The sequence below is a fragment of the Glycine max genome, chromosome 19, assembly GCF_000004515.6.
Source record: "Glycine max cultivar Williams 82 chromosome 19, Glycine_max_v4.0, whole genome shotgun sequence".
NCBI classification, from domain to species: domain Eukaryota; kingdom Viridiplantae; phylum Streptophyta; class Magnoliopsida; order Fabales; family Fabaceae; genus Glycine; species Glycine max.
This window is the reverse complement of record NC_038255.2, coordinates 50,482,578-50,503,874: the sequence shown is the minus strand read 5'-3', so window position 1 is coordinate 50,503,874 and position 21,297 is coordinate 50,482,578. Positions and strand designations below refer to the sequence as shown.

Genomic DNA, 21,297 nt, shown 5'->3' with positions numbered 1-21,297 from the left:
CTGAGATTACTTAGAAACCGTAAGATCCAATTCTCATTATTAGACGCCACGGAACAAGACATGGTGGACAAAGATTCTTCCACAAAGCAAAAAGAAGACAAAGTTACTCTTTGTTGTTGTAAAAGTAAAACTACAGAACAAGAACAAGTCGGCGAATTCAACATCAAGGGAATGCCAAAACACTAATTCGAAATCCATTATGAGACCCATTCAAAAAGAAAGATTACTATTATATTTTTTTTTCCATTTTCAATTTTTTCTCTCCCTGTGTCTCTTTCTCTGGATCTCAGGTCTGGGAGATTAATTTCGTTCTGGTATATGACTGTCACTGGCAAAGAAATTTTGAACACTCTAGGAATTGAAATGAGTTCTTCCATTAAATAAATAAATCGTTCTTGACACATGTGATCACATTGGAAACGTACACTCAAGCGTCTGTTTCTCTATTGCCAGCTGATCAGTGTGGTCTGGCGGGATTCTCTCCTTGCTTTTCAACACATTTTTTTCTCAGCCCATCCACACTTGGAAGGAAAGAACTTTTGCTCATCCGCTGATTCTTCTTACTCCTACAGACAGGTGATCAACTCACTTTGTTTTAGGATGAGTATCACTGATCTGATGGCAAAGATGATGCAGTACTCGGTGATTAGTTTTCATTCAAGATAATTCTGGACTCTATTGTTACCCAATCAAATCAAATCCCAAAACTCGCTTAGGTTCAGAATTCACATATCTTGGCACCTTCTCTTTCTCTTATAGTGTTTGTTGTAACTTGTAGTGTAGGGCCTCTGCTAGATATTTCATGAAAAATGTTGTTATACTTCTAGTTGGCGAGATTATGATGTTAAACAGTTTTGGCAACTTCTCTTACAATCTTATGCGAAGTGATTATGATGTTAATTTATGCTGAAAATCCAAATAATAAGAAACTCATAACTTGGTTTGGTGAGTATTTATTCGTCTGTCTAGTTAAAAGATTACACTTGCGATTCTCAATGGCAGTAACAAGATAGTACTAGATTGCTTCATGGAAAACCAGTAGACAATTTTGTTCTATTTTCTATAGGACTTATCGACATTTATATGCACAAGGTTTTCAAATATGGAATAATGGATACATACTACACTAGTTATTTAGGGATGTACATAGAATAAAATGATGTAGTTTGCTAATCAATTCCATGATTTTAATTAATTTGATCATGATCATGATCTGTGGGAACCTCAAAAGAAAGGCTTTTCTTTAAACCCCTGTAACTATCTCCTTTGTCCTCAAGCTGCATCTCTCCAAGTTCTGTTCATGGCTCCAAGAGTGTGGAGATGGTGATGTCAACAGAGGCCACAACTGATTAATCCTTTGCTTCCTCATTCTGCCAACGGTAATCTTTGAATGTTTCCTCAAGACTCCGTTGATGGCTTTGAGGTAGTTGCTGGAGTCGTGGTCTCTTAGGATTGTGCCTTCTGAACCATATGCTGTTGGATCACTTAGTGTATCAATAGGGTGTGGTTGATTCAGGAAGGTTCTAAGAACACTTGGAGAATATCCACCTTTAGTATTGTCCAGGGCATAGAAGGCACTTCCTCGAGGGAGTAAAGGATGTGGAGGAGATGTCTTCTCATCGGGTTGGAGGATGAATATTTTACCCAGTGGTGAATACAACAGCTTCTGAAAAAAATCCAAAGAAAATGAATGAAGATCTTACTCAGTGGTGAGTATAGTAACATTTCATAATTTAAATTAGGTATGTTCATTATGGGTTTATGACTTTTGTTCCACAAGCCCAAGTTTCCATCCAAAAGACCTTGCCAGAAAGCAATATAAATCATAATATATACCTGCCTGCAAAATTATGTTTATACATTTGAATATTTTTTTAGTATTCTGTAAGAACTAAGAACAGATAGAAAGATGATGCTTACATTTTTCAGCAGACATGGATGTGACCGAAATGAGCTGTTTAAGCGCTTAAGGACTACAGCTACATGGTTTGGGTAGTTGCAGGAGAAGGCCCTGGGAACAATATCTCTATGCATCATCACACAGTGGATTTGGCTCTCATCCAGGCCTAGCTCATTGATTATTTGTTGGCCTCCACAGAATACAAATGGTGAGCCAAAAGTTACTACTGGTCGAAGAGTGGAGGGACTCACAACCTTGTTAGTCAATAGCATCAAATGAACCAAAAGAGAGAGACTACCCCCAAGGGAGTGCCCAGTGAACTGAAGCTTAGCACGATCCCCATGTCTCTTCAAATGCTCCATTATTTCTGGCATGAATTGCTTGTATATTCCTTTTGCAGCCTCATAAATTCCTCTGTGAACAAGTACGTCTGTGTCCTATTAGAGAATAGATCATAAGTGATTTGATGTTTTTCTTACAAAATCAACATTTGAAAATTGCAACTGCACAATAAATGAATGTCTCCATGAAATAAGAATTATTCTTACCTCGAATTTGGTGGGCTCAAAGAAGAGGTTTGCTTGCCAAGATGCCAGGGAGTCAGAGCCCTGCAACATAGAACAAAATTGCATGTGTTGAAATTCAACAATATATAACCTTGTGGTACAGATCAGGATAGCAAAGAGTAATTAAGGAATTACCTGAATTACAAAGCATCGAGTGTAATTGCCGGGATCATCACAAACAAACCATTCACAAGGTGAGGAATGAAGTGATTGGAGGTCATTTGCTGCTTCTTGTTTTTCCTTCTCCCCTGCTGCAACCACTGCTGTCATTGTGGACGCTGCAACATAAGCTGCAACCTCTGATTTGTAACCTCGCGAAGTGCTTTCTAGCTCTTCTCGTGGTGAGTCTCCTCTTCCATTAGAATCTTCATTTTCAGTCTGTTGTGTGTCTCGTGACTTAGCAGCACGGTGTAAGAGATCCTTCGCTCGTAATTGGACATAAGAGGCTGCTGAGGCAGCAATATCATAAGCTAGTTTGATTTGAGGCTTCTTTATACTGTCTTTGCCTTTCTCTGAGACATCCGAGTCATCTATAGGAACACGAGTGGAGTCTTGATCAAGTTTCACTTTTAACTTGGCCACTTCAACTTTCTTCTCTAAAGAAGATGTTATAAATTGAAGGCTGTAGTATCTTCGCAAGTCCTTAGCCTGCAAAGTAATTGGCAAAAGTTGTTTGTTTTTTTTATTCTTTTTTGATTCATACATGAAAAGAGGAAAACAAAAACACACACTCAAACTCTTATATTATTACTATATATGCAAGAAATCGATAAATTATTCTACCATGGGTGAGTGCTTACCTTGATTTGGGGTATTACATAGGCCATGTTGCACAGGAAAGCAAGTTGAGAGTATAGTTTGGTATCAGACCATGGTACTTGAACCAGAAAGTTTGAGAATGAGTCGCAATCATATGTCACTTCCTGCTCATCTTCATCTTCACCCACCACACAAACATTGTCATCTCCATCTCCATCACATTCACATTCATCATACGTATTTTCGTTGCATATTGCATCTGGATCCATGCTTTCTTTCGGCAGTCTGTTTCTCCAATGTTTCTTGATTTCCATAAGCCTCTCTACCCAGTTGGCTCTATTCGCTATCTCTTCTTTGCTGCTTTCCACCATGTTTTCCTCAATACTTACAACCTTCTCCTCCACACTTACATCCTTGCTTGTTTCTGGGTCAAACAAGAAGGAGCGCAGTGAATTTGGAAGCATGGAGCCTGAAAATTGAAATGGGGAAATGCCCATTGATCGATTGCTCTTAAGTTTTGGCGGCACTGATGTGGCTTGTATGCGATTGATGGAGCAACATAGGTGGTTGTCAGAATAAGACCTCCGCATAATGGAACGTGTGCATAGTTCTTTGCTGGATTGCGAGCGGCGAAGACCATTATGCTCTTTTGCAATGTCCATAGTTGCAGAGGTAGCTGCTGGAGATGTAGGCATGGCAACTGCAGTGTAAGCCATGCTGGTAATTTTTATGTCAGATAGCAAGATCTAGATCCTTCACTGTACTTGGTCTATGTAGATTATTATGAATAATCAAATATCAAAGCTTGATATGTTGAGTTGTGGTCATTGAAACAAATCCGATATATGTACATAGATTTTATAAGACAACAGACAACAACCATTTTTCTTGTTATCAACGAGGACCTTCTTAAAGATGTTGAAACTTCTAATACACTCATAGTTAAATTAGTTTACCTATCAATGAACGCAACTCCTACATTAAGGTATAGACGAAAGCATCGTTAAGTGGTGTGTGTTACGACCAAAGCCAAAACATAGTTAAGCTCGAGACCGTGCTTATTGGAAAAATATTGACGATTCAAACCATTGGACCAGATGAATATGAGGGAAAGACATGCCATGTTCGTTAAATTCTAGGATTCTGAATAAAGACATTTACTAGCTCTCTATTTGTCGTATGTGCACATGGAGACAGTATCGGTTTATAAGGGGAGAAACAAGTTTCATTGTAGTTTGAAAATGAGAACAAAAGGCATCTTGTATTAATGAAAAATTAGGTATGTCAAAAGTTATATAATTGAGTAAAACAAATTATTAACCGATGTTACTCAACAAGTAAATTTATTCTCTAGTTTGCAATTGCAAAACAATAATGTAATAGTATTCTTTTATGAAACAGTACCCCAAATAAATTCCTTAATTTAGTTAGTAAGGGTTGCATCTGAATTTGTACATGATTTTCTTGGAATTGTCGCATATTTAAGGGATCAAGCTTTCAACCGATATTGTAGGAAGGAAAATTAAAAAGGAAAAAGACTTCTTCCAACTCAAAATACACTATTAAATAGTAGTATACCAAAGACTATAGCCCCATCCACACACACAAAGTACCAAACAAAATAAAAGCACTATAGAAGGTAAAGTACCTCGGAATTACCGATATAATATTACCAACATATTCTTCTCGTTAAATATAGGATGAGGCCTCAAAAAAGAGGGAGGGGGTTGCTAATCTTTTTTAAAAAAAATATTTTCACATCAAGTTAATATTTTATAATAGCCATCAATCACGGTCCTGAGTAAGCCGAACTTAAACTAGATAAAAAAAAAAATTGAAAGTGCAGGACAGACTTGCTTCTTACCTACTTATTGTGAATGCTTCAATTCAAATAATGTATAAAGAAAGTGTAGTGTGTGTATAAAACTAAGTTATACAAATATAAAAAAATGATTTTAATAAAAAAATATATATCTTACAAACCATCTCACTTGTTTAAAGAAGAAAGGGAAACTGAAGAATGAAAAGTAGTTTCATGAATAGTTTTTTTTTAACAAAAAAAATTATCTCTGAAAAAGAAAAACAACAGTGATCAAAAGCCAAGGAAATTGAGGATCACAACCAGAGTTATCCATTAAATAATAAATAGCATTACATGAATGAGATGCATCACACCAAAATCCCATTAAAATTCTAAAACAAATAATAAAGAGCCAGAATGATAAATCTATCTTTACAATGAGTTAAGATTGAGATATTCAAAAGATAATCATTATCTATTAAATAGGTTATAGTTCTATGTCACACGTTACAATTTTATTCTCATTTCTTCTATCGTCCCATCATAAAAGAGAGGATGAGAAAAAAGTTGAGAGTTTTTTCAATAGAGTATGTTTCTGCTTTGATTTTTTAATGATTAATATAATTGATTCGGGATTGATAGATGATGATTTTCATCTGAGGCAATTATTTCAGTTCCAACGCTTAGTTAATAAATAGAACATAGCAATAAAATGAGAAAGCTTAATAGATCAAAGGAGCAAAAGTACGTCGAATGTGGGAAGTAAAAAACTGAAATGGAAATTTTAGCAACCTGATTCCAGTGTTTGACACTTGTTGCATGGTTGGGCAATTCAAGGAGCTGAACAAAAATCATTAACAAGCACAGAGAACAAGCAGAACAATGAAAACAAAGAACATGAAAAATGCATGTACTTACCCGGAGAGGCAAGTAAGCAATGAATGTACAGAACAGAACCTCTATTGGGAAGAACATTCAGCGAAGACAACCATGATCAAGCTCCGACAATGGCGTCCATAGATGCTAGCTGGACAAGACAGGTATAGCTTCTGCCAATGGTATGCATATGGTGGAATGAGGAAACTAGCATTTAATATTATTGAAAAACGAGGTTCTCTCTATTTTATAGTGCAACAATTGGTTCCCAGAGATTCAGATCCAACACGGTGAATAAAATAAAATAATTTTATGTGTTCAGATCAGAAGCAGGGACCCTTCTCTCTCTCTGTCTCTGATTCCTCTGTGAGGCATGTTTTTTCACAGAAAATATGTTTAGAAAACTGGGGAAGAAAAGTGCTAATAAATGAGGGAAACGACCATGAGAGAATATGCTCATGTGGGGTCCCTAGACTTCAAACAAAAGGGCTTTTTTCATAGGCGAAAATACCCTTTTGATTTTCTTTTCTTTATAGGTGTTGATAGTTGTTGCTGGATAATCAAATAAGAGTAATTTGCGTATAGATATTTTTATCTTAAAAGCAAGTTTATAGTAAAATTCAATGTAAAATTTTTAAGGTTGTTTCAATTTAAAATTAATATAATAACAAAACATAATTAAGTTGATATGATTCGGATTGATTAACTAAACATACGTTAGGATGGAAAATCAAATGGAAGCAACATTGTTTTTTAATATAATTATAGTTTATAAAATAAGTAAATAAAAAATAAATATACAAATATTTTAAAAATATATAAAATATTTAATGTACTTAACAAAATCTAAGGTTAGACCTTATACTGGACGTGACTGAAGTAGATTCCTGGACTTCGCAGGTTGGTTTTGAGAGAGACTTTTGTTAAGAGGACGGGAGATAAGATCGGTGAAACAAAAGAGTATGACGTAAGTAACTATATAAGTTAGAAGATAAAATAAATATATGCTTAAGTATAAGCTTGAGTGAGCAAAAAAGAGAGATAGACTTGTTAGTTGTGTGCTAAAGTGCGTGGAAATTAATGTGTTGAAGATCTTTATTTGTAGGGGTTGTTATAGTCTTTGTAGATAATTATCATCTCATAGATAATAGTTGAGAGCTTATAGATAATGTTAGAGATAAATTATAGCTTATGAATAAAAGCTAGTAGATAATTGTAACTTTTGTAAATAATGTATAACCTTGTAGATAATCTATTATCTGCCAATAGATAAATATATATTCAAATATCAATACGTTAAATAACCTCTCATTAGGGAGTTTGACTATTAAGGGTCAAGTGTCCGAACTCTTATTGTAAGACTAATATAAATGATTGACATGTGTCTCACTCGACAATATATTTAGTATTTTTAAACAAAAAATTATAAAAGAAATAAAAACTATTCGTCCATAAACAAAATTAAACATATGAGCACACCTAAAATAACATGAAGTGGACTTAGAAAGCAGGTGGGACTCAATAAACACACAAAAAAAAAAGGAATAAAATCTCAAAGTGAATTCGTAATAGAGTTATATTATTTCGTACAGAGAATAGAGAATACGAGACACAATATGTACAAATAACAAGTAAAGCAATGAGTTTTTTAAAATAAATATTTATTAACAGATTTTAAAAATACATGAATGAATTTATGACAAAAATCACCGGTGGTGCAACCGTATGAAAATAAATTTGATATCAAATAGTGTTTTCCTTTAAAATATGCATCAAATTTGCAAGCTGGGTCTACTAAAACATAAATGGCTGATTTGTTAGGCGGGGGCATTTTGGTCATACAAATAGAACCGGGCCCACATTATTATTTTGTTCATGAGCACCTGGTCGCACGTGTTGCGAGTACTGAAAAGAAAAGGAAAAGGAAGTGAAAAACGTAACAATTGGGTATGTCGTTAGTGCGACGGCCAAATGTGCGGTTGCATGAAGCAAGGGGCGCCAGGGGGAGCCACATTTCTTCACACCGGTGGCGGCGCCCCTCACCACCTCTTTGGCCTCCAATTCTTTTCGCGTGTCATTCACCTAATCCTCCCCTCAGGTTGCACCGATTCATTCAAACTCCCCATTGTCTTTCAGTTTCACACGTGTTGCCTCGTGCTCATGCACCAGGAATTCTACAACATTGACGATTCAACTTTAACATATATAATATTTTTCAAGGGTCGGTTCTTTAGAGTAAAAAGAAAAGAAATAAAAGTAAAATAACATGAAAATTTTAAATTAAAATATTGTAAAAGTATGTATCATGTCATTTTATTGTTTATTTTTCTCTTTTTTCATGCTTGCAAACTAACGTAGCCAATTTTGTAATGAGCTCAATTCATTAACAATGTTATTTTTCGTACAATTTGTTATTACTTTAAATTTTTTACTTGTTACTTTAAAATTTTCTTATAATTTCTAGTTTTTTAATGTCCTTATTCTTCGGTTGTATATGTGGTAATTGATCTCGTTCTTTTCATATCACAACTCATTTTCTTCTCTCATCTTCTATTTAATCTCATTTCCTCTTTTATTTTTAAAAAAAAATATAGAGACAGTGCCTCACTTCCCCTAAAATGGATGTGTCGATATTCTTTAGAATTAAAATTTCAGAATGTCTCCCTTTGTTGTTATACTAATGAATTGTGGCAGAATTGTTGTGAATAAGGAGATACCTCACAATTTCACATGCAAAATGAGATGCATTATTTTCATCGTTTCAATTACAATTTCCCTGCGACTACTCCCTGGTTTACAATTTCATCAAAGATGTCTTCCATTTATAATGGGAGAATTTATTTTTAAAAAAAATGTTTAAATGATTCAATGATAAAATAACTTGCTTGTATAGAATATTTGAAATCAGATTTAATTTTTGATATTTTTATGAATCATTTTGATTGATTAAAACAGTCAGATTTTAAATTCTCTCAAAAAATATAAAATTTGAATTTTTTTTCAAAGATGTTCATTCTAACTCACTTTTATGCTTACAATTCTTTCTCGCTCAATGCTCGCAACTACGAGTGACTACAAACCAAAGTTATTTTTTGTCGATATTTTTTTGCTCAGAAAATTTTTCTCGTTAATGACATATGACTTCTCTAATCCTCATAATCCTGGTCCTAATGCACCTATGAAATGGATTCAAATTGTTCTACAGCTGCTTCTTGGTACCTCTGCCAATAGAACCCAAAGCCTTGCCCCCAAGATACTTCTCGGCATCGACTTCTATGGAAATGATTTCTCCCTTTCAAGGGGTAATTCCTTTGTTTCTTATCTTCCTAATCCTTTACATATTTGGTTGGAGGGGAATGAAGGAGGTTGGGTACCAGGACAAAAATCCCTCCTCTTCGATCCTTTGAACTAAACTTATTGTTAATTTCAGTGGCAGACACACACACACATACACAGGTACTAGATCTGCTAAAGTGGTGTCTAACGGATCAAGGAGGAGACGGGGAATGGGAAAGGAATGTTCCATTTGGGCATCATTTATATTAATTCTTTATTGCTTTAGTGGAACATGATCACCTTTTTTGAGCCATTCTGATACTTTGAGATCATCTTTGAGGACTTAATCTTCCTTTTCTTTTTTAGCTTTTCTGATGTATTATCTTGTTAAAAGATTTTTTGTTTTACACATAAGAGAAAGTTGAGAGTGCAGATGCAGGTGGTGGAGCTATTATTGGGAGAGATTACCTGGCACTTTTGGAGAAGCACAGGCCTGAACTGCAGTGGGATAAGAATAGTGGGGAGCATTTTTTCTTTTACACTGACAACAAGGATATCAGGCATGCGGTATTCTATCCATCTTCGAAGTCAATTTCTTTGCGGTCAGAGGAAGCTCGTTCACGGGGGTGTGGCATCTCGATCTGGGAAATTGGCCAAGGCTTGGATTATTTTTTTTACCTTCTTTGATAGCTCGTTATGTGTACTCCTTTTGTGGCCCATGTTAATGTTTATTCCTAAGTTGCAACTCGTAACTGTTGTGTATTCAGTATAAACGAAAAGTACTTCGGTTAAATTGGGATTTTTTTTTTCAGAAATCTAGTTTGAGGAAATTTGCAGTTAGTTCAGTTACAACTTGCAAAGATACGATGTGATTGTCATAGCACAAGGGTTGGTGCTGGTGGGAGGTGGGTAGAACACTAAAACGTATTTAAATGCTTTTAATAGTTTTGTTTTTGTGCATGGAATTTTACGATACGAGAATAACATCTCAGTTTAAGAAGGGAAAGGCCTTCAGCCTCAAAAGAATAACATCTCAGTTTAAGAAGGGAAAGGCCTTCAGCCTCAAAAGAATAACATTTAACTTTTTTGGTTAGACACATTAACCTTACTTTAAGCCTTTCAGGAAATGAGTGAGTGCTTTCTATAATATTCAAAATTTTATCTTTTTGAATAATTGTTTCAATTGAAATTCAGTGAGCAAATATGCAATTTAACGTTAGTAGGTTTGGCTCATTCGATTTACTTAGTTTGAGTTGTCTTTAATGTTCTGTGCTCCATCAAAATGACCGCCATTGAGAACTGTCGAACTCAGCACATTACAGGAACGCAAATAAATTGATGGTGCCTACGGTATTATTTTATTTTATTTTCAAATTTTCTTAGTTAAAGTAATTTTTGACAATAATTAAAAGTTATTTGAGAGTGTAATGAAAATGTCATATAGCAAAACAGCAATAGTCGTATTAGTTGACCTTGATATACCAATATACCATAATGACTTTAGGAACAGGGCATCCTATTTGAGCATTCCTATGGGCGTAAAACATCAATTAGCCAAGAGACTTGCAAATCTGCAATTACAAACAACAGTTTTAAACACTTAAAAGCGGTTTCAAAAATCACTTCCTTGTTACATGATAAATTATTTCATCTACACACCAACAAAACAAAAAGACTGCCGATAATAAAGAGAATAAAAATCGCCTTCTATTCATCAATAACTTGGATTCGGTTACCTTAATTTGTTTTAAAACATCCTTGGCAGCCAGTTTACGAGCTGTATCGTTATTAGATGCTTTAGCAGGAGGATTATTCTTGTAAGTGATCCCGTTGGTTTTCACCTCAATTGTAACTGAAGTTTCACCGTTGACGCGGACGGGGGGATATACTTTCATTTTGTAGCCTTTTTTTTGGCATAGTTCGTGCAACTCACTAATAGGATGTCTCCTTGCTGTTTCAGGTGTAACAAGGGGTTCCAAAAGGGGCTTTATGCTTTGGAAAACAACCTCCTTCTTGTACCCTGAATCAACAAAAATCGCTCCTGCTATAGATTCTATAACATCTGCCAGCACCTGTCTCATACATAGAATTGCACCTAATGAAAACATCACTAAGAAAATGTCTGCACAGGTTACTTCCCTTTCTCAATTGTTATTAGGTGGTGGAGCCTCATGTCTTAAATCCAGGCTATATAGGTTATGAACTTATGATTTAAGCATAAGAGAAGAGGTCAACCCAAAAAACTAATCCTTCAGATGGGAGAGTTCCATGGCTTAAATACCACGTTATGGCTTTAAGATTTATATTCTATTCGATGGGAGACTCATAACATTCCATCTAACTATAACAGCCAAGGCATTCAATGAATATGCCAGTAATGTGAATAAACGTTGTTTGGATTGGAAGAAGTTATGCACTGAAATATTAAACAACTGACCTGACAGAAATATGTTTCTAGCTCCCATCCAAAAGTTGATTCCAAAGATAAGTTCTTAACACCTTCCATTGTCTGGGCAATGTTATTTTTTACTACCGAGTCACAGAGTATGTGTTCATCCAGCTTGGCTTTAATGGCTGACAGTGCGTAACACTCATTGTTCACAGAAATAGACCTCATGTTAGTGAAAAATTCTGCTGAGAATTTGTCATTAGAATATTCCTTGTAGAAATGCATAGTGATGACATAGTCCAACACTGCGTCCCCAAGAAACTCTAGTCGCTGCAGGGCATGTTAAGTGTTTATCAGAGATACGGTATCCATCTTCCATAAAAACTAGACAAGCAACTAATTATGATGTCCCTAAGGCTATGTTTGGATTTGTTCGTACATCCAAACCAAGACCGAAGAGGATTCAGAACAGGATTAATAAAAGGAATGCATTAAAACAAAATAGAGTAGAATAGAACATAATGAAATAAAACTTTCAATCCATTGAGTGGACATGTTATGGTAGAATAGAACAAAATTCTCAATCTATCTCACTCCTCCAAATTAGAGGAAAAGAAACATGAAAAAAAAAATGGAATACAAGGGAAGAGGTTTCACTAGTTTCCATTGTATTTCATCCTTATTTTACTAATTCAAACAATGGAAGACATAATCTCTTCCATTCCATCCTCTTACAAAGCCTAATGTTCTCATGATCTATTTTTAACCATGTGGTGGAATTTAAAAGAACAAAAATTATTAATGGACACCTGATGACCTATTAACGCCTAATGAGAGAAAGAGACAGAAAAAAGAGAATTATAGAGAAATAAATAGAAATGATGAGTGTTAACGGGGTGTTTGATGTAATAAGGTCACCAACTTATAAAGAAACGAAAAAAGTGTAAACTCTTATGACATGGACTTCGTTATTTCTAGTGAGTATATGTTCGTTGTTCTAGGTAGTATCTAAATAATCATGAGAGTACCTCATAACATGTCCGAATTTCTGGCCGTTTGCCAGAACTATGGGTGAGAGCCTCTACTAAAAGATAAGGGTCTTTAAACGAGTAGTTCAGCCGGGATTTTAAAAGTTTGGCTTTTACAAGCTCCTCTGGGGCAATAATGCTAATGTGCCTCTCATTCTCATACGGCATAATGTTGGTGTCAACATTGATACCAATCCAATTAATAAACGATAAAGCAGCCTTTTCATCTTCTGTGCTAATAAAGGCACCAATTAGTGCCTCAACAACATCAGCAATGATTCCCAAGTCTATTTCTCTCGTCTTTCGAACATATACTCTTGTTCTACTGGAGTCCAACTTCTGTTTTAGCAAGAGAATACTGTTTGACTTATCACCGGGTACATCCCACTGCTTTGGATCAAATTTATCTTTCCGTATGAAACCCTGTAACATGCCAAAAAATAGAACCAGGGGTAATTTCAATGTGATTATATATGAGATTCCAGAATGCTAGTAATCCAGGTTGTTTTGACAATACGAACACAAGCCCTCATTTCCGGCTAAGCTAAGCAATATGATTTTCTTCTCTAGCTAAATACTTCAGGATTTTTATAGTTTGGCACATCTGAAAACAAGTTCAATGCACATTTTCTTAAGAGTAAATTACCGGTTGACTTCTTTTGACATAGTTCGAAATAGAAAATACATGGATAAAGAAAGTCAATATATAATTTCAAACTAGAAACTATTAGTATAATGGATTCTTCTCTTTCATATTATTAAAGGTCGGGTTGCACAAGTTGCTGATGACGCAGAAATGTTGCACTCAGTCAATACTTGATAGAAGCAACTGATGAAATAAGATTATGGAAAATGCTAATTCACTGTGTCCTAACTAGGCTAGGGCACTGGTTAGGAAAACAAAAATAATTTTTTTTATTTATTGAGATGCACTTTCTTGTGATTCTAATACAATCTTAATCAATATCCTAAAAACATTGATCAGCATGATCCAAAAAGCTAAAAACTATTTACAACTTTTTGTAAGTAGATCATAAATGTATCTTACATTTTGTGTTACCCTTTCAAAATTTAATAGATTGGGAAAGAAGTTAACTATCCCGTGAAAGAAAATTATGTATGCCTTTTCTTTTTACGTTACAACGTTTTTATTTTCACTCTTATAGAAGCTTTTTCCATGCACTTAAATTTTATAGAATGTCTTTTTCTCATTTATTTAACTTTTTTCAAAATTAAATTACATAAATTGGTTTTAGTTGATAGAGAAAACTTAATGCATTAGTATTTTCTTTTGCTATAAATATTTATAGAGAAGTTACTATATAACTGCTTGACATCCAACTAATAAAATGTAACAACAATACAAGAGAAGATATAGTAATACCGGAAGTGGGCGGGTACACCCATACTTAAACAAGACATCATTGGAAATGATGTTCTTCCTCTTGTCTGAAAGGGCGCCCTCCCGATCATTTTGATTGGTCTTGAAAAGCTGTTGACTAACAATGTATTTCAGATAAGAATCTCCAAGTGTCTCTAAGTAATCATAATCGTAGGCCTCTTCACATCCCTTTGCAGTTATTGCTTGCAATACCTACCAAAGTAATATTGATATTAAACTTTTAGTATAGTTTTATTATCAAGCGATAACGAATGATAGAAGATGACATCAACTAAATATGAATATCTAATATTATAATACATAAAACTCAAAGAAATCAAATTGAGAGTTTTTCTAATAAAAAATAACAATAATAAAATGCTTTTAAAATGAAAACAAAAAAAAATCTTCACTAGACAGATTAACTTCTATATATATATATATATATATATATATATATATATATATATATATATTGTTTTTTTAATTAAGCATATCCAAACAGACCATAAATATCAAAGTAGATATTTTGTTCTTCCAATCTAGGCAGATGGGACATCAATCTCAAATTTCCAATAATTATTTTTCAATTTAAATTATCAACTAAGAAAAGTTATTAGATATTCCAAATCCATCACATATCTATATTCTATAATTTCAATTAATCTCTACAAATTTTTCAATTTACAAGAAAGAATTAATAATACTTAACTATGCATCATATATATATATATAAAGATTAATAGAAAAAATGATAATTTCGGATTACTTAATTTCTCTTCTCATACATGAAAATGTCCACTTTACATGAATAATGGTGATCAATGTAAACTATAGTCATCATGTAATAATAAGCATTTTTCACAGGAAGAAGTAGCTTACCTTGCTGATTGGGATATCATTTGGCGTGAAATGATCCAAGAGCATCCTTTTTAAGTTGAAAGCAACGAGCAAGCCCTCAAGCCAATGCATGATTGATGGAATAAAAGAAAATGAATATATGGTACCGATTGATATTGGTGACATGATTACAGAACAAACTTCTGGCGGCAAGTCAACAGAGCTCATATTTTTTCCTGAAAAGGGTAAAAAAAATGAATCAGGTTCTAATTAATAATGTCAAAAGGCATTAAAATAGCTTCTATTTAGTAGATGAGCAAGTGTCATGGCAACTTAAGCTACATAAAATGGAACCAGTTTAATACATTATTAATGAGCATCAAGGGTATGTGCGTCCCAAAAACAATGCAGAGGTTGTTTTCATTCCAAATCTGAAAAACTGAGACGAAATAAGAAAGCTTACAAGCTGATTTCCTTTCAATCTTCACCATTAGAGCATGCAAGGGCAATAATACATTAAAAAGAACTCCTAATCCTATTCATTTTAGATTCATGTAGGACCGCGTTTGTACTTGGGATCAGTTTTTGTAGCCTACGGTGAATGGACATTGATCAGCCATCTAGGAACCACAAATTAATGTTAGACTAACAAGAGAAGATGATACCCTCTATTAGATAATATGGAAATATGAAAATATGAGTGGTTATGAGAAATCAGAGATGTAATTACTACAAATTAGGAGTTTAAGTTATTCCTTTGTATCTATGAGTGATTCTGTTGAACCGTAATACATGATTATAAATAAGAAGCAATGCGTGGACATACAACACATAACATTTAGATATATATTCTTTCTATATCCTCTATGGATTCATGGAGAACAATTTAGAACTACAAAGCCTTTTCAAATTCTTTAGGTAATATCAGTCACATGGGCAATACTAGGAACTAGAATATAAATGATCCAGCAACGAATTGTTAAAACTTAAGACCTTTCTCCGTCTTTTGTCTGGTCTTCAGAAGGTAATTCTCCACTTTGAAAAGATTCCTTCCATGAAGTAGGGATTGATGTTCAAAACCCAATTCAATCCCGTGGCTGAAATTTTGAAACAATAGTCGAAATTATTTATGGTAATCAATGGTTGACATCTAAGACACAAATAGATAAATAAGCTACAAAAATTTACTCACCGTTTTTTGAAGTGCTCCTTGTAAGTAGTAATTCCCTTAAGTCCTTGGTTTAGAGTTGAATTTCCATTCAATTTCTTTGTACCATCAGTGGTATAAATGATATAAATACTACCATTATGAGGAGTGTAGACTACACAATTTTCAAGTTTGCAAGAGCAAACTGAATCATTTCGAATCCTCACATTACATGCATGATCCTTACAATCACAGGTACTTTCAGATGAAAAAGGAACCGATAAAACAGGCTTCCAATCAATAATCGAATTTGAAGGTCTCTGGTGTTTAACAGTGGCTGGGAGCAGAAGAAAATCAATTTCAGGATTATCTCCCAAACTGAAATCATCTGAAACACTTGTTAACTTAGTAACGTCCCGATTTAGGAGGATCCTAAAGAGGGTAGTCTGAAATCTTCTACAACTTTGAACCTGTAAAATAAAAAATACATATATACAAGGAATGTATCTGGTAATCAATCATTTCTTAGCTATTGTGAGACATAAGATCAATAAATATATATCTGAATAGTTAAGATTTTAAAATAAATGTGACTATTAACAAACTTTTAGTCTTATCTATTCATATATGTTGGAATTGTCAGTATTTATAGATCTCACATTTTTTTAAGATAAGAATTATTGTCACAGAAAATGACACATGTATATATATTGAATCTTCTTTGGAAGTATCTATCATGAAAAGAAAGAAGATATATAATCACACCTCACACAATCTTCTTTGACAGTAACTATCATGAAAAGAAACAAGACATTGTGATGTAAACATACCTTTTCTGGGCTAAGTTGAATGGGTTCCAAATGTCTGAGGTTCACTAACAATTTTCCCCTTTTCACATCAAATGATGTGCCTGATAATGTGTCTACAATTTCTGAGTCAAGTTCACTCCTAATTGCAAGTACAATGTCATTAACCGACACCTGATACTCGTAGTGCTGCTCCAACTCCATCAAATAGCAATGGTATGTTACATTTCTACCTTTTGATGAACAACTCACCAGTTCGGATGGGACATAACTGGGGTACGCATTTCCTACACAAGGCAAATTAATAGAGTTGCCAACACATTAACAAGCAAATTAAATGAAAAAAGAATCAGATCAACTTTCAACCAAAAGCATTTCAGAAATCATTTTTAACACTACCAAGAACAAATTAATATAAATAAAAGGCCATAAAATTACACAAAAAATAAGAAGTTACCAAATCCTTCCATGTATTGTTGATGACGATATCAAGAAAAGTGGTTGCAATGTCCTTTGATCTTCGGTGAAGACTACGGTGCGCAACTAAACTTATGACGCACTATGAAAACACAAAATATGTGAGGAATATTATGGAACTGTACACACCAGATCAAATTGGAACTTGAAAGGAAAAGAAAAGAGTGTGTGTGTGTTTTTTTTTATAAAAAGATAATCCAGTGCATATCGCACCCTAGTCTTCCCCACTTCCAATCTATGATTTTATATAGCATTGGATTGGAAGTGGCTGTAGGGACCACTTAGCAGTTACTAAATTCTAAGGAAAAAGGAAAAGCTAAAGGACGGTAATTGGATGATGCTTCTCCTTTTGGGGGACTTAAGCGGCAAGCTACTTGCAAATCAAGCAATTCAATGGTACTTGGAGTATCCCACGGGTCAGAGACCAGAGACTCTTTATCGTTTATCATAGGTTAAAATATGTTGGTCATGGGTTCGAATCCGGAAACAGTCTCTTTGCATATGCAAGGGTAAGGCTGCATACAATATCCCTCCCCCATACCTTCGCATAGCAAGAGCCTCTGGACAATGGGGTACGAAGTTTTTTATAGGTTAAAATATGTCTTTTCATCCTAAAAAATACTCAAAGTTCATTTTTAATTTCCCTAAAAAAATTTGTCTACTCTTCGTCTCTTGTAAAACTATAATGTTTGAGATTCGTGGACGGTATCATCGAAAACAAAGCCAAAGAGGATCACAACTTCCATTGTCTGATAAACATCCTTTCCATTTTCCACATAATAAAGGAAATTTCAATTGCATGTTTTCCTTTTTTTCTCGTTTACTTTTGCTTCAATTTTTTGTTCGATCTTGTAAGCTGTGAAGGCATTTCTCCTAGTAGCTTATTATTTCGTTTTCAATTCCATATACTTCTAGTAGTTAAGTTGATTGCTCGAAACTCGTAACTTCAACTATTATAGTTTTAATTGTTGTTATCAATTGTTCTTCAGATTTAGGAGGTGGAGGCGATGGTTGTTTGGTTGAGGTGCAGTGGAGGATTCTTGTATTTTTTTTTTCTTTGTTCAACTTGTGGTGGTTTTTAAAATCACAAATTGTATTCCTGTATTTTTTTTAATATTTATGATGACTTTTAATCCCTATAAATTATATTTTAAAATTTAAGTTAAAAAAATATAATATAGGTTTAATTTCTTCTTAATCTAGTCTTGACTAAAAAAAGTAACATTTTAATTTTATAAGAAAAAAAAACATACAATAGTTTTTGTAGGGACTAAAAACAAGCTTTGGATATTTTATCCATGGAAAATGATTTTGACCATGGAATATTAAACAAGATATGTAAATAAATTTGATATTTTTTAACTCACAAATTTATAGGTTTTATTTTCAGTTATATAATATTTAACTTTCTCATTTTTATTTGATGTGAAATTAACTTTACACTTTACTCTCTCTATAAAAAATCTTTCACATGATAGTCTTTTTCTCCAAAAGGTATTTGAATTTTTTTACACATGGAAATCTCAGTTTAAGAATATTCAAAATTGAAATGCACCATTTCCCTTAGGAGAGAAAGATAATATAATAAAAAAAACCTCCCTCCTCTTTTTATTAGAACCCCCCTCTTCAGATCCTTCATTCTTCTTTCTTTTTTCTTACAACAAAACCCTTTATCCCTCTAGTGCACCTCCCCTTCTCCATTCCCATCATCATCATTTTCTCTTTTTCACTTTCCACTCATTTTCCATATTTGCTCTAAAACCCATCATTTTCCTACACCTAGCACTCAATGGAAAGCGATCAAGGTAAAGAAAAAATCATTTCTTTAAAATTCTATTTGATTTCTTTAAGGTAAATTTATAATTCATTGAGTTAGATGACTACTTTTTTATGTTATAAATTAGTAGTGATTTGTGTGTAAAGTGTTAGAAATCCAAATAGTAAGATTATCATGGTTCCCTTAAAAATTCTGGGCATTATAATTTTGAGATTTTGTAATATTTTGTTCTTTTATTTTAATACCTAGATTTCATGGAAAATATGACGTTGCTCCTCCCAAGAGTATTAAAAGACATTGATTGTATTCTTTTTTGTTGAGTAATTAATATACTTGGCGACACTTTTAATTGTTTTTAGGAAAAACAAATAAATTTTGAAATAAGTTCTTTTGGCGATTATGATTTCTAGGAGTACTTAAGAACATAGTATATAGTATAGTATTTATTTCACTTGGTCGAAACTTGATTTCTTGTGATCCTCAATGGTTTGATGAATACTTTTATGGTTTGATAATGTAGTTTAAATGTGGAATTGACTTCTTATTATGTATTATGTGATTGGTTACACTTTGCTACATCAACAAAGAGATAATCTAGCGTATTTTTTCCGTTTGCTACAACGAAGAGATAATGTGATTTTTAAATTGGAGTAAAGTTTCATATTCTTGATTTTGATTTGATTATATTTCTAATGGATTTTCAAGGGAGTAAATATTAGTTTTCATGAAAGTGAGTTGCATTTGTTTTTGCTTTTATTTAACGTCATTTCAATTCTTTTTAAATGAAAAAAAAAAACTTGTATTATGTTTGTTTTCTCCTTCATGGTCCCTATGTATTTTATGTTTTCACTAAGTCTTTTATCCTTTTTTTTTTCCCTCGGATACACAAGTGCTTGAGTAATTGACTTTGGGGTTTGTTGTTTTATCTAAGATTTTAGCCATCTTTTGGTAGACTTCTATTGTATATGATGAAGATTATATTTTGGTAATTCCAATATAACACAGCTATAGAAAATCTCTTATTTTAATATGTAGATGATCCTATCTTATAGATAGTTGGATACTTAAATAATATAATTATGATGTTTTGAGATACTTTAATGATTACTCTATATGAGTTATATTATTATTAGTTGATTTGTAACCTTGATTTTTAAATGTTGGTGTATTATTTATAGTTTACTGTAAGCTATTCTTAGGTTAACCAAGTTAAGTTAAATGTATCTTTTTGAATAATTGTTTCAATTGAAATTAATAACCGAGCAAATATGCAAAATTTAAGGTTAGTAGGTTTGACTCGTTCAATCTACTTAGTTTGAGTTGTCTTCAATGCTCCTGGGTTCCATCTAAATTATCTCCATTGATAACCGGCAACCTCAGCTCTTTAGCATGGCTCCGGAGTCCGGCCACTGGTATAGCACGAACCCAAATGAATTGATGGGCCTACGTTCTTTTTTTTTACTGAACCAAGCATGGCATCAGGGTGGGACATGTGCGTCAAGATTGTTTGACTGCATGACAGATTGGAATGGCGTGGTGCAGTACTACGCTTCTCAATGGTAGTGTGTTGGGAACACATTCTGAATTTATCAATATGTAAATATAAAATTGATTTGTTGATTAAAAAAATAAAATAAAAGAGAGATAATGAATTCAAATCTTTTTTATTAGTATTTTAATAAAAATTAATTAACATTTACTGATGAAAATAATAATGTGAGTCTATTATTGTATTTTTATTATTTTTAAATATAATTAAAAATACAATTTTCTTGGGTAAAGTAATTTATGACACTTAACAATTGAAATTATTTGAGAGAGCAATGAAAATGCCATATAACATAACAGCATAGAGGTTATTTGAGAACGTAATAAAAATGTCATATAACAAACAAAACACACCATATTACGAATACATGCCTTGATATACCATAATGACATTAGGAGTACAGACCATCTTATTTGGGCATTCCTTTTGGCACAAACATCAGTTAGACAAGAGACTTGCAAACCTGCAATTACAAATAAGAGTTTTAAACACTTAAAAACGGTTTCAAAAATCACTTCCATGCTACATAACATGAATTTTTCACCAAAAAATACAAATAAATTAATTATTTATTCAAATAATATATTTCCAAAAATATTTATATTGATCATATATTTTACTGTAACAAACAAATCGATTTCTCACCTGCTTTTTCTAGTACTTAGAAATCAATTTGTGAGGAATCAATTTCTTCATTACTGTCTTTTATTTTATTTTTTATACAC

General features: G+C 33.3%; 3 protein-coding genes across 13 annotated transcripts; 1 reads left to right on the top strand and 2 right to left on the bottom strand.

Annotated features, from left to right (window-relative positions):
* Positions 1-1,024: 1,024 nt before the first annotated feature.
* Positions 1,025-6,303, bottom strand: LOC100790575 (phospholipase A1 PLIP1, chloroplastic). 6 transcript variants are annotated; one of them, XM_014772060.3, is made up of 7 exons: positions 5,945-6,303; positions 5,819-5,866; positions 3,267-3,942; positions 2,602-3,114; positions 2,449-2,508; positions 1,921-2,337; positions 1,025-1,666 (listed from the first exon to the last, which is right to left on the bottom strand). In XM_014772060.3, exons 2-7 carry the CDS (start codon positions 5,845-5,847, stop codon positions 1,244-1,246), a joined length of 2,118 nt encoding a protein of 705 aa, XP_014627546.1. In that variant the 5' UTR covers positions 5,848-5,866; positions 5,945-6,303; the 3' UTR covers positions 1,025-1,243. The 6 variants fall into 6 exon arrangements, with proteins under 6 accessions (XP_014627546.1, XP_014627547.1, XP_014627545.1 ...); XM_014772061.3 differs by having other exon boundaries at positions 5,984-6,303; XM_014772059.3 differs by having other exon boundaries at positions 5,819-6,303.
* A 2,019-nt stretch (positions 6,304-8,322) lies between these two features.
* LOC100797233 (chitinase domain-containing protein 1) lies at positions 8,323-9,971 on the top strand. 4 transcript variants are annotated; one of them, XR_005889993.1, is made up of 2 exons: positions 8,323-9,358; positions 9,612-9,738. XR_005889993.1 is itself a non-coding variant. In XM_041012761.1 (2 exons), exons 1-2 carry the CDS (start codon positions 8,931-8,933, stop codon positions 9,863-9,865), a joined length of 546 nt encoding a protein of 181 aa, XP_040868695.1. In that variant the 5' UTR covers positions 8,543-8,930; the 3' UTR covers positions 9,866-9,971. The 4 variants fall into 4 exon arrangements, 3 of the variants coding, with proteins under 3 accessions (XP_040868695.1, XP_006604894.1, XP_006604893.1); XM_041012761.1 differs by having other exon boundaries at positions 8,543-9,204; positions 9,594-9,971; XM_006604831.4 differs by having other exon boundaries at positions 8,544-9,204; positions 9,618-9,971.
* Positions 9,972-10,619: 648 nt separating this feature from the next.
* LOC100796706 (endoribonuclease Dicer homolog 2) lies at positions 10,620-17,486 on the bottom strand. 3 transcript variants are annotated; one of them, XM_003553734.5, is made up of 10 exons: positions 17,227-17,484; positions 16,794-17,056; positions 16,009-16,433; positions 15,810-15,913; positions 14,859-15,052; positions 13,980-14,189; positions 12,596-13,018; positions 11,616-11,897; positions 10,915-11,250; positions 10,620-10,749 (listed from the first exon to the last, which is right to left on the bottom strand). In XM_003553734.5, the coding sequence occupies exons 1-10, from the start codon at positions 17,237-17,239 to the stop codon at positions 10,729-10,731; spliced, it is 2,271 nt and encodes a 756-aa protein (XP_003553782.1). In that variant the 5' UTR covers positions 17,240-17,484; the 3' UTR covers positions 10,620-10,728. The 3 variants fall into 3 exon arrangements, with proteins under 3 accessions (XP_003553782.1, XP_014627607.1, XP_006604892.1); XM_014772121.3 differs by lacking the exon at positions 10,915-11,250 and having other exon boundaries at positions 17,227-17,486; XM_006604829.4 differs by lacking the exon at positions 10,620-10,749 and having other exon boundaries at positions 10,751-11,250; positions 17,227-17,485.
* Positions 17,487-21,297: the final 3,811 nt, after the last annotated feature.